A 12,422-nucleotide genomic window follows, 5' to 3' on the forward strand; every position below is an offset into this window, starting at 1 on the left:
CACACTAGCTGACTCTCTGAGTGTGCGGAGGTGTCGTCCCTGTGCCCTGCATACTAATGTACTGAAAAGAAACAGAAGTAGAAACCCAAGCCTGCCAATGCTGGGAGTTTGTGAACGAAAGAGTGTAGATGATTTTGACTGCAGATGGAAACCAAGAAGAGTAGAGAGAAGTGTAGAAAACTGGGGTGAAAAGCTCGAGCAAGTGGTACTCGGGCATAGAATACAAACCAGGTCATCCACAAAGGAGAAGTCGTCTAGGCCTGACCAACCCTATAGTATGAGACAGTTCTTACAAACACCTGGGCATTAGCGTTAGTTCGATAGATACGTACACTAAACAAATTCGTTTTTGTTTTCCTTTTAAGAGGGGACATCTTGCCAATCTAACATAGCAGATTGGCAATTAGCAAATATTTTTCCATAAAAAAATAAAGGCACGGTTGTTTTAGCATACTCTATATTTGCATATCATTCGTAGGGAAAAGCTGTCGCTTGTTGAGCCCTACGGTGGTTTCCGCAAGTTGATAATCAGGTGAATCTTGAGACATGGAACCTGTTCGCGTTCCCATGACAACAGCTGCTCATCGCAAACCGAGTTGTCTTGTCACACAAGTCTGACAGCTAGCCTGCATTAAAAATGTTGTCAAAATATGTAGCTGGCTCCGTTATATCAAGCTAGTAGAGGTTAAACGCTTGATAAGGAAACAAAAACGCTGCCCGCAAGCTAGCCTAGATAACGTTACGCATTGCGTGTTCAATGCAAAAAGCAGCTATGCTGCTAACAACTACAGTACACACCCGTTATGGGTTTCTGGTGTTCGCTAACTAGGCTAGCTAGCTGGGAAGAAACATATCGTTTGTACTATAAAGTCAGTTTTTTCGAACATCACATCTGGCATACTAACGTTAACATTGCAATGCACGAAACTAGAGCTAGTAACGTAGCTCGTAGGTAAGGCCTTTCCTCGATCTGCCTATGGTACCCGTTGTCAACGCTAGCTACTAGGCTAGCACTACCAGGCAGTAGTTCGCTAAACTGCATTAGCGAGCTAGCTTACGTTAGCTGTTATCTACAATAACATCGAAAAGGGAGACGCCTGTCATTCAGCAGAGAGACACATAGAGGTGTCAAGTATCTTACCTGTTTCCAAAATAGTGTATTAATCCCAAAACTTTTGACATAACATTGCACTATACAGCAACATCAGCGACTGCAATTACTGGTGGCTGCAGCTGCTGTCAACACAAACACAACCAACCTCAAAGCCAGTGCCACTGCGCATGCGTGCTGATGAGTAGGGTGAGGTTTCTTGATCAACTTTCCGTTTCGATGGTGAGCAGCAGGATTGGTTAGTTCGGATGCAAGTAATGAAACGAAATATGTTGCAAGAGAAGTATTGCTAGAGAAAATACAGTTTTACAAATATGTTCAGGAAGTATAGCTGCAAACAGCAATGGCGGATTCCTCCTCAAAATTGCAAAATATTGTAAAATTTACAAAACACTATGACATTTGTAGGAGTAATCCGCCATTGCTACTTGCAGCGATATTCAAACTACTCTGTCCCAGAGCAACCAGAGACACCACGTTTTATATCATGAAGAAATTGTTCTGAGTGAAAACTCGCCCAACAGTCTGACAATAACATAAGTCAATGGTTCTATCTAGTGGACAAATAGCGACACTGCAAGCTGTAGAAAAAGACATATTTGTATTGGGTATCAGAATCAGAATCAGAATCAGAATGGGATTTATTTGCCATGAAAGTTTGCACAGACAAGGAATTTGCTTTGGCAGGAAGGTGCATACAGTAAACATATAGGAATCTTAAATTTAAATATGTGGTCTAACTATACTAAGGATACATAAACTAGCAATACTAAGTGGAATACAATTAAAATAAAATATACAATAAGTAAAATATAAGTTGCCAATTTACAATTGCAAATATGCAAATGTTTAAACCAACAGGTCCAAACCCAGTATAAAAAGTATTTATTGAACAACTGAACATTGTGCATAAAAATGAAAGGGAAAGACAAATGTATGATGGCACCTGTAATAGTCTGACATGGAAAGTTGGGAGATATTTGGCAATTATTTTCCAAGAAGGAAATAGAGTACACAGGGACAGGGAGTAGCATTGCAAAAAATATATATAAAGTCATACAGAATTAATTGTTATTATACAATCATATAATAAACAATGAAAACATCTTACATAGCCTATATGTTATGTTTACATTCACATACAATATACATTTTCAGTTTAAATCAAATATAGTATAATTAATACAAATACATACATTTCCTATGTAATGTTGAATTCTCAAGTGAGATCTAGAGTTCAGGTTTTAGTCTTCACAGAACAAAAGTGTCTTTTAAATGTCCTGACTGACTGAAGCTCTTCCCACACTGGTCACAGTGGTACGGCTTCTCTCCTGAGTGAACACGCTGGTGTCTCTTTAAGTCTCCTGAATGACTGAAGCTCCTCCCACACTGGTCACAGTGGTGACTAGAAATTCTCTGGTGGTGATGTCTGGCATTTTCCGTGTCCATGCTTCCATTCACTCCTCCCATACCCCTGTTGACTGTAAATGTACCATTTATGCATATTTTACATAATCATATTCCTCTAATTTTCCTGAAATTTTTTGACCATCTTGTGGGAGCACAAGAGCTAGTGTTTTCTGAATCACTAATTGAACCCAAACATTTAAAATGTTGATTTGATTGGTTTGAATACCTATTTAGCCTTAATAGAATAGTAATATCTGGTTAATGTTATAGTAACTGTATTCGGTGTGTTTTATTACCATTCTTTGCTAAAGAAAGTTTACCTTTCACATAAAAATAATACAAAGTAGATTTTGTTTTGTGACTTTTATTTTTTAATATTTTGTTGAAATCAACCGGAAATGATCCTTTTTGAGGCTTGCTCACTATGCTTGCTCACAATGTCGTCAATACATTTATTTTGAAAACCACTACGTTGGCCAAATGAAACATTGGATTGATAGCTTCCTAAATAGAATCTTATAAATGTTTCTGTGTTTGTGCATAGTTTGATGGGCTTAGTACTGGTTTAACGGTCTCCGACTTTACTGTCGTGTCAATTTATAGCCTATGTCCGTTCACCGGAAGCGGCAAATACGGCTACGGGACATCGAAATGGAGCAGCAATCTGGAATTCGGTGTTGAAGAAGGGGAACCTTTGCTGAAGCAAACTTTCCACAGCCGCCGGCTGCTTCAGAGATCAGAGGGAAGACGAGCCAAGGTTAGTAGTTTCCCCTGTACAACGACCATTTGGCAAAATATATTTACCCAGCAAAATGCTTGTTGTGTACTACAGGGCCCGATAAGTCCGACCATAGCTAGCTTGCTAGCAGCATGCACTGCGTCGTTGGGGCCCGAATCTACCGTTGCATTTGCGTAAACTATTCACACATTAGCATGGTTCAATGTGCAATAATGCCCAGAAACGTATACATGTAATAAAATCAACCCCTCTAATATTTTCTGAGGGGAGAACTAGATGGTAATGATTGACCAATTAATGTTTCTTGCAAACGAGTTACTAGCTCAAAGTCAACAACCAAATGACAGGGTAACAAAACAGACTCCCCAAAACGCGTGCATGATTATTCAGCTTAGGTACTGTACAGTGTGTTCTTTAGCCGCCACAAAGAATTTACAAGCAATATTGCTGCGAAAGCCGATTCTTTTATCTTCTGTTCATTTTTAGAAGTAAAAAGCATCAGTCACCCATGATACGAGTAAACGAATCCGGTAAATAACTAACCTCATTGTCTATCTTCTGCTCACCATGTTCTTTTAGCCCATGAGATGATGTTCTCGTCTGGACCACCTGATTCAAAAGGGGGTCCACATGTGCCCAACCCTCCAGGTCCATGCCCTACCCAGTCACCTACCCCTCGACCCCATCACCTCCAGGAGCAGGTGGTCGTGGGTTGCAGAGACTCCTACCAAGGCCAGAGGAACGTGGGCATTAGGTCTGTCACGTTTCCTCAGCCCAACCGACTATCAGAGGGTAGAGAAAGACTAGCAGTAATGGATTTGGCTCAGAGAATGGGACAGACCACAACTGTCATGGGCTCAGCCCACAGTCTGCACCAGGTCTATGGGAGCTCTGCACCTGGGGACACCAACGCAACACATAGACCAATGACAGACCTCCAGGTAGGTAATGCTGTAGGTATGGAGGTATGCTGTAGGTGTGTTCAATGGAACTTACCGTCTTATGTTGTAATTTTCCGTTCCAGAGTCTTCAGAAAGAGAGCATGAAAAGCAGTCCGTGGATTAACACGAGTCATGAAGGTAACATGGATGGACAAACAGTTTTCATCATTATCTGCTCATCTTAAAATGTATGAAGTGGGGACCCCCCCCCCCGTGGCTCACTGGCTAGAGCGCGTACCATGTAGGCTGAGGCCATTTACTGCATGTTCTCCGTCCCTCCCTCCTACGTTTCCTATCCCTCTCATATTCTCACTATCCCTCACTATCTTCCAGAAACGCTGAAAAATATCTTAAAAGGTTTTGTCAATGACGTGTTTCGTTATGCAGAGACTTTTCAGCCTCACCTACCCATGTCCTCCTACTTTCTCCCCCAGAGAGCTTGTCGAGAGCTCCCCCCTGGGCCTCCCCCACCGCCTACCCCCCCGCCCCTCCTGCTGGTCCCACTGGGGAGCAGCTGGGCGTCCTGGAGCGCTGCCTGGCCGCCCACCAGGCTGAAATGAAGCACCTACTCTCGGGTGTACTTGGTTCGCTGTGCCAGCGTCTGGAGGTCGTGGAGCGCAGGGTGGAGGAGCTGTGCCAGCAGGGCACAGCGCACGGCAACAGCCTGGCACAGATGAGCAGCCAGGTGGATCAGCTGTGTCAGGGGATGTCCTCCATCATAGCTTCTAAGCATGGCCCGGAACTTTCACCTGCACATGGCTTGGGTAAGTGGTGGAGCTTCTATCTAGGAGTAAGAGCAAGAGCAGCCAAATGACTCTGAAATGTTTCCACGGCTAACTCCAACTCCCATATCCCAACAGCAAAGGAGCCAAAACCATTGAAAGAAGAGAAGATGGAATTTACCAAGATTTTACCTCAGAGTCCAAATCCTCCATGTGGAGGAGCTCCTTCTGAATCAGACATGGACAAGGGGAGTATCACTATGTGTCCCTGGAAAAGGACCTCGTTGACAGCCAACGCCAGTCCAGACATGAGGATGGGCAGCCAGGGACAACATGGGTTGAAAGGAACAGCCAGGGTGTCTGGATGTGGACCACCAGCCCCTTCCCAGGTGGGCAGTGCTTCACTGAGGGGCAGGCCCAGGAGCTACTCCCCCGTCTCAGACTCTGATGACCTAGACATGGAGCTTGCCGCTGAGAAGGGACGTGATGCCCTCACCTGGTTGGTCAACTCTGCTTTAGCGGACACTGAGTCGAGCGACAGCCAGGACACGCCTCTTCCTTCCTTGACGGGCCAATCAGTGGAAGCCCAGGGGAGCAGGACACTAATGACAGGACTTGGGCCGCAGCCACACCCACACTCTTCCCATTCAGACTCACACACCCACTCACGTTTGACATCTGCCTCACTTGGGGTTCCCAAGTGCCCAGTCATGACCAGTAGTAGGACCCCTTGCCTGCTTCCTGGGGTCCCGTTGATCCCCATAGGGGCTTGTTCACATTCCGTTGCCTCGCTAGGAGGGAGCTGGCCTGGGCAGGCGTTTGGAGTGTCTCTCCCACTATCAGAGATAGCCAGTCCACCCCGGAGTCACTACCAGCCAGGCATTAATAGTCCACCCCGTAGTCTCTATCAGCCACTCATCACTAGCCCAACCCACACTCGAACCCTGCGAGGCATCGCTAGTCCACCTCATACTCACCATAAGCCAGGCATTACTAATTCACCCCGGACTCAAATCCTGCCAGCCATCACTAGTCCATCCCACACTCACTGTCAGCCAAGGATTACAAGTCCACCTCGCACTCAAATCCTGCCAGCCATCACTAGTCCATCCCACACTCACTGTCAGCCAAGGATTACAAGTCCACCTCGCACTCAAATCCTGTCAGGCGTCACTAGTCCCCCCCCGACTTGCCACACATTCTCCCATTCCGGTCGGGAGGAATTGAAACAGAAGGTGGAGAGAAGGAAGAAGAGGAGCAAAAGGGAAGAGAAGCCCCTCTGCAGTGTTCAAGTCCCCCCCTCAGCCCCAGCGCTGGCAGGGGCCGGGGCCCGGACCCAGGTGGCAGAGGAGAGGCAGCACCAGAACTTCATAGAGAGTATGAAGGTCTCCTGTGGTGGAGGGGGCATGCCAGGATCGAGTGATTCAGCCGTGGGCTCCCTCTGCCTGACCCTGCACAGACGGCAGTCTCCATCCTCCTCCCGCTGCCAGGTGTCTGCAGAGCGTGGCTCGTATGCCCAGTGTTCCGACCAGGGTGCGTCCAGGGGAGGGGACTCTCAGAGTGGGCAAGGAGGCTCTGACCGACCCCACTTACCCTTCCACTCCGCCAGGGTTTCCTTCGACAGGCTCCCCGTGGCGTCCAAGCTCCCCTCCCCGCGGAACGGCTCCTCCAAAGCTCTGCTGGTCGACGTCCGTTCGTCGCGTGACGCTGGCCACGCGTCCCTACTGCTCCAGCTAGCGGACACAGCCAGCCAGATGATGTCCAGCAGCCCCAGCCTCAGCCCCGAGCTCCCCCTGCTCCAGGACCAACACTCGGGCCCGGCCAACCTCCCACGCTGCCTCAGCTCCAAGCTCCAGCGCCACCGGGAAAAGGAGCACTCCTCGTCCAGGAGGCAAGCTCTAAAGGGGGGCAGCCAGGGAGGCCCCCTCCCCCTGCCAGAGCTGGAGACCCAAGGGTCCCACCACTGGCAGCCCCTGGTGATGCTGGGGAGCCCTCACTTGCCCCTCTCCCCCCTGCAGCTCAGCCCCACATCTCTTTCCCCTCACAGTACCAGCAGCAGCAGCCCACCCCTGCACAAGCTGCTAGGCAGAGCTGGAGACGGCTATCCAACCACCACCTCCACCTTGCCACAGAGCCTGTCATGCCTGCTCCCCGTCTCCACCCCCTTCCCCTCCCAGGGAGGGTTCTCCTCCAGGGCTGGCCTCTCCACGGCGCTCGCTATCTCGTCTCCCGCCTCCTTCCGCCTCTGGTTCAGACACAGGCGCCCCACGCCCCTCATGAGGCTGTCGCCGGTCGCCGTGGAAATGTTGCTTTGTCAGATTATGTCTGAGGTGAAGAACTCCCCGCTCTCCCCCCTTAAGGACTACACCGGCCCCCCAGGACTGGACAACGACCACAGGTCTGTGCCCCTTCCACACACACACACACACCCATGCATCTCTAACTAAGGATTCATACTGAATATTTCAATCTGTTTTTATAGATTAGTTGTTGACATGTCACCTAAACTTTGTTTGTTTTTAGTTATGCTCGAGGTGGTGGGATTGTGGCACTATGCAGCAGGAACTCCACATCAAGGTGAGTAGCTGGGATCTGAACAGCGATTGTTTGGATGAGCCTGTAACAGAGGTGGAGCTGTGCTAAAACACAGATCAAGAGTGGGTTCACACACATTCACTGTACTAGAATGTTCCAAAAATCAAGCTTAACCAAGTCGTCAGCTTGAACGTTGACCTTGTGATCGTGCGTCCGCCCTCAGCACAACCCTGACCTCCCCTCCTGTACGGCGGAACCGCAGGGTTCGCCTCGCCGCAGACCGCTCTGTCCCCACGAGTCACGCCCACAGCCCCAAGGCCATGCGTCTGGACCTCCTCCCCCCCGAGCCGGTGCCAAGCTACGCCCGAGCCAACGTCAAGTACCCGGGGCTACATGGACGCGGGGCGGCCCGGGAGGTGAGGATGGCGGGGGCAACAAGCCTCCTAGAGGCTCAAGGATCGAGTGTCACCGCTTTCCATTTGGGCTCAATCGTGTTGTGTGCTGCGTTCCGGCTTCTTGGCGCCTCTCTCACTTTCGATCCATTCCTCCCCGTTTCCTTCAGGGGGGTCAGTATGATGGCAGTGTGGGGGCCCAGCCAGGCCAGCGCTCGAAGAGAGTGTCCCAGATCCGCATAAGGAAGGCCGTCCCCAAACCGGACAACAACCTCACGCCGATGGGCCTGCCCAAGCCAAAGAGGTGAGTGGAGCACCCTCGCATGTACGATCCTGTGGTCCGAAGAGGGACGCCTGTCAAGACAAAGCTAACAATCCAATCATTAATATTGGAGCAACAGCGTGGTACTACTGGTCCACCTGTACTTGGAGATCTTGAACATTTGAGTTTCTTACCATGGAATCTTTTTTCCCCCGTTTCCATGGCAACCAGACTGAAGAAGAAGGAGTTCAGTCTGGAGGAGATCTACACCAATAAAAACTACAAATCCCCTACTCCCAACAGGTGAGCGTTCCGAGTCCCACCTCTCTGCCACCTGCTCTTGTTTTCTCTCCGTCTTTCCTTCTCTTGGATCTCGTAACACATTGCCCCCCCCCCCCCAGGGGTGTCGTTAGACCCTTTTTACTGGGGCACGTGCCCCAGTATAAGTCTGCTGTGCCCCTGTAAAATCTAAAGTTTTAATGTTTTAACAACTTTCTTTATTAGTCAGTGCATGAATTTAGATTAATAACCCCGGATTATTAAAATGTACGCAGTATCCCCGTCAACACTTGTAAAAGTGTTTAAGCAAAAACACAAACTGATGCCCGCAGAATTCCATGTCAGCGCGCTCTTCTGAGCTTGCCAAATAGCCACTATGGCACAGACACAATGTCCAGATGTCGGACTCGGCACACAAGTCAGAATTGAGGTAGGCTAAGAAAACATTACAAAACTAAAGATAGTTTCTAAATGATGGGCCTACCGATCATCTTATTTTGACTAAAACTTTAAAACGATATTACATGAAGCTCAAAAAAACAGTATTTGTGCTCAAATGAATGCGAAAAAAAATGCGCGCGCTCACATGAACTATGGATGTCCCTGCCAAAGCTGATATCAAACTTGCGTCCCTGAACTGTTGTATAGTGGATTAAGCAAGGGGAGTTTCAATAGCCTAGTAGTGCGTTGTGCGCAGCAAGCTTGAAAGGGAAAAAAGGGGATATGAATAGGGGCCTGTGCCAGTAGAGTTTTATGTCTAACCACGCCTCTGCCCCCCCAGGAGCCTGGAGACCATCTTTGAGGAGCCCAAGGAGAAGAACGGCTCTCTGGTCTGCATCGGCCACCAGAAGAGGAAGAGGGTACTGGATTTCCCTGATTTCACCCTGCCACGTAAGCGCAAGGCGCGGACCAACTTGCCCCCCCTGCGTGGGCCCCGAGGACGTGCCCGGAGGGGCCGCGGGGACCAAGTGGACCTGGACGTCATGCTGATCGAGAGGCTGAGCGAGTTGGAGGACTTCTTCTCCAGGGAGGGCCTGGAGGACTGAGGATTCCCACAATGCTGTGCTGCCCCCACTTCCTAAACCAGACACAGATCAAGACACAACAGGGCCATGGTTGAGTCTCCTCACTGTCGGTTGAGTTAGTGTGCTTGAATTATAAAAAAAAGAATTTAGATAGGACTGGTATTATAGAACTGGAGGGTGTTGAGTACTAATTCTGAAGCACTTGGAATGCCTAGCTGTTCCTATCAGCGTAAGGATGTTGGAAGTTCTCTCAGTGCTAGGGAATAAGAGACCATACGTGTGCCTTTTTAGTTAACCAGTCCAACAGACTATGCTGTCGAACACAACACAAACATAGTTATCAATAGATTTCTTTGTTCTTTTTAAGACTATTTGAGCCTCAGAAGCGAATAATTTATAGCATTTGTATATACTGTACTTTGGGAGTGTTTTCTCCCACTCATGCACAGTCAAGGTACATGGTCATGCATCATGAGTAGACTTTAACAAGCACATGGACCCCACCCCATACCACAGCACTTTGCTTGTCTTTACCTCAACCAGATATCACCTCCACCTCATCCGTCACTTCATCCTCCTCTTCCCGCCTCTCTCATCACCTCATCGACTGGACACTGATGGGTCATTTGTACACGTCCGTTGCAGATTGGCTCAGCGCAGCTTTGCCTCCTCCACCCTGCTCCATCCTCTGTTAGCGTTGACTTCAGACCGGCTGCTATGGACCCACCAGTTTGACTAGGATTGGTCGAGGCACCTGTCTCACCTGTGTCATCAAAACCTGGTGTGTGCTGGGAAAGGTGGTGGACTCCCGACTCCTTCAATGCCTGTAGCATTGGTCTATTGACAGTTTTGAATCACAGTAGTTAAGGGGAGTATTTTTGCAGTATTTGTGAAGTTTGTTTAGATTTTTTTTTTTTACTCGACTTACTCTTAGTTTGCACCCTCCTTGTGCTGCCCCAAGCCATCCTTCGGCCATTATGTTTTCATACGGTTCTACGTCAGTGTTTATTTTCTTTGCTTTTCTATGTTGTATCTTTCTATCCCCATGTGTGAAGGGGGCAGCCTCTTGGTGTTTAACAACCTTTACCGTGGTCAGCTGAGATGTCACTGATCCCCGGTAAACGAGCGTGGACTCGGGTAACCATGGAGACGGTCCTCACGATGAGCTTTACCACACGCGGAGGGAGAAGTTAAAGGTTCCATCCTGTGGATCTGTTTTGTGGTCTTGGTACATCTTTTTCTTATTTTTCTTTTTGATGTTAAATATGCAAATGTTTTTGTTTGTGCTGTGGATTTTGGTATCCACCCGTGTTGTAATTGCATTAACTCTTCCAGAGTTAAGGAGGGACAAAACTGGTTCTCCGCTGAGGCCAAATCATGTAGCCTGAATATACCTTTTATAGAAATGTGTCCTTTTAAATACTCAGGTGCACTTGATTTACAGGTAGCGTGACTCAGAAAGTAGAAATAGACCTGAAAGTTGAGAGCAAGTTTGATGTTTGGCAGACTAAATCAAATGCACCTGAAAGAAAGCAAGTGTTAAAAACAACGTGTTGCCAATCTATTTCCATTGTTGAACCGTGAGTGCATGGCTGGCTGTGTGCTTACAGTTCCTGTCCTTGGTCCTATTGCTGCTACACTCATCACTACGTTATATTTGTATTATGTCACGGTGAAGTTCAGACGAAATCTGTAGTTTCATTTCAAATCCGTTCCGATTGACCTAAATTCTGATGTGGAAATGCTGCTTCTTATGACGCCTATTTTTAAAGACCATCACCCATCACTGTCCAGTAACCTTACATGCCTAGCCACGGTCAACGGATCTTTTAAGTGTTCCAGATGCCTTTTTAAATGGAGAACTTTCCTGGCTACGTGTATCCATCACCGCCTGGTCAACTGGACGGATGGCTACACTCACTCAGATATCTCACTGCCATTGTCACGTGAGTCTGAGTGTGGCTGGTCTTCCAGGTCAAGTTATCCAGCTCGACAGATAAAACCGATACTTTAAACCTAGGCTACTCCAGTGGGCCAATATCAAAACCACGTTAGTTATTAAGTTTCGGATTTAAGTCCACTTTGTAACGCTTCGAGGACGACGTTTTGAAGGTAACCGTGTTTGAGTGACGCGGTACAAGGTCGAACTGTTAAATTGCCCAACTAGGTCAAGTCGTCTTCGAAGTCCTTTGTCATAATTCCCACAACTGCCTGTTACATCTTTCTTTCATTGGAAATGTTCCTAACTTAGAAAAGGACGTTGGTTATATTAGCAGTTCCTACTATGTTGTTTAATGTCATTTGATTTTCCATGGTCATATCAGTAACACAATCAATCACAAACTCATGATCTCCTTAATGAGGTCTGTCACATAAATGAACGTAATATCCGACGGACCTACAGCAGTTACCCATCATCATTTTAAGGATGTATAATCTCAACATATGTGTTGTTTTGTAGCGTGTTTTTGTATGTGAAGACTTTACCTAAGGGCACTCGTGCGAATTGCAATCTCTGTGGTTAGACTACTGCTTTGTTTCTCTTGGACCTATTTGTCTTAGTTACCCCCTCCAAAGGTCAGACTGAGAGGTTGAAATAAATGAGTGATGTGAAATATATTTCTTTTTGTTCTCTTGGATTTGTGTTTACACTGGTTTGTATTGGAAGTGACACATTTGGGATCCCTTATAAATAATTTTGTATTGCTTTTTCCTTTATTTTTCATCCCTCCGATTATCATCCAGCCTGTGATGTGATTTCTAAACAAACTGGCCTAGCCTATTGCATCTCTCAGACCAACACTAAAGGTTAGTATTGTGAATCATTGCAATATATTTTTAAGAATAAAATACTGTTGAACTGTTGTCATCAAGTGTTTCATTAAACCTTTTAAAGCGTATTATCAATATTTGAGAAGCAAAAAAAAAATCTATCGACAATGTGAAATTGTATTGTTGAGACACTAGGGGGCGACAAAGACCTTTCGCGAAACAAGAAGCTTCCCT

General features: G+C 47.2%; 1 protein-coding gene across 1 annotated transcript; it reads left to right on the plus strand.

The window, feature by feature from the left end:
* Positions 1 to 2,934: 2,934 nt before the first annotated feature.
* On the plus strand, positions 2,935 to 12,281 carry wu:fi75a02. The gene is made up of 10 exons (XM_047044753.1): positions 2,935 to 3,278; positions 3,840 to 4,201; positions 4,285 to 4,339; positions 4,636 to 4,965; positions 5,062 to 7,321; positions 7,447 to 7,500; positions 7,682 to 7,874; positions 8,021 to 8,154; positions 8,344 to 8,415; positions 9,173 to 12,281. Exons 2-10 carry the CDS (start codon positions 3,848 to 3,850, stop codon positions 9,435 to 9,437), a joined length of 3,717 nt encoding a protein of 1,238 aa, XP_046900709.1. The 5' UTR covers positions 2,935 to 3,278; positions 3,840 to 3,847; the 3' UTR covers positions 9,438 to 12,281.
* Positions 12,282 to 12,422: the final 141 nt, after the last annotated feature.

The sequence above is a fragment of the Hypomesus transpacificus genome, chromosome 22, assembly GCF_021917145.1.
Source record: "Hypomesus transpacificus isolate Combined female chromosome 22, fHypTra1, whole genome shotgun sequence".
NCBI classification, from domain to species: domain Eukaryota; kingdom Metazoa; phylum Chordata; class Actinopteri; order Osmeriformes; family Osmeridae; genus Hypomesus; species Hypomesus transpacificus.

Coding starts and splice junctions, on each gene's coding strand:
- wu:fi75a02 (XM_047044753.1), top strand. CDS start 3,848: ATGATGTTCTCGTCTGGACCACCTGATTCAAAAGGGGGTCCACATGTG. Junction 4,340..4,635: donor GATTAACACGAGTCATGAAG/GTAACATGGATG, acceptor TTTCTCCCCCAG/AGAGCTTGTCGAGAGCTCCC. Junction 8,416..9,172: donor AAATCCCCTACTCCCAACAG/GTGAGCGTTCCG, acceptor CTGCCCCCCCAG/GAGCCTGGAGACCATCTTTG.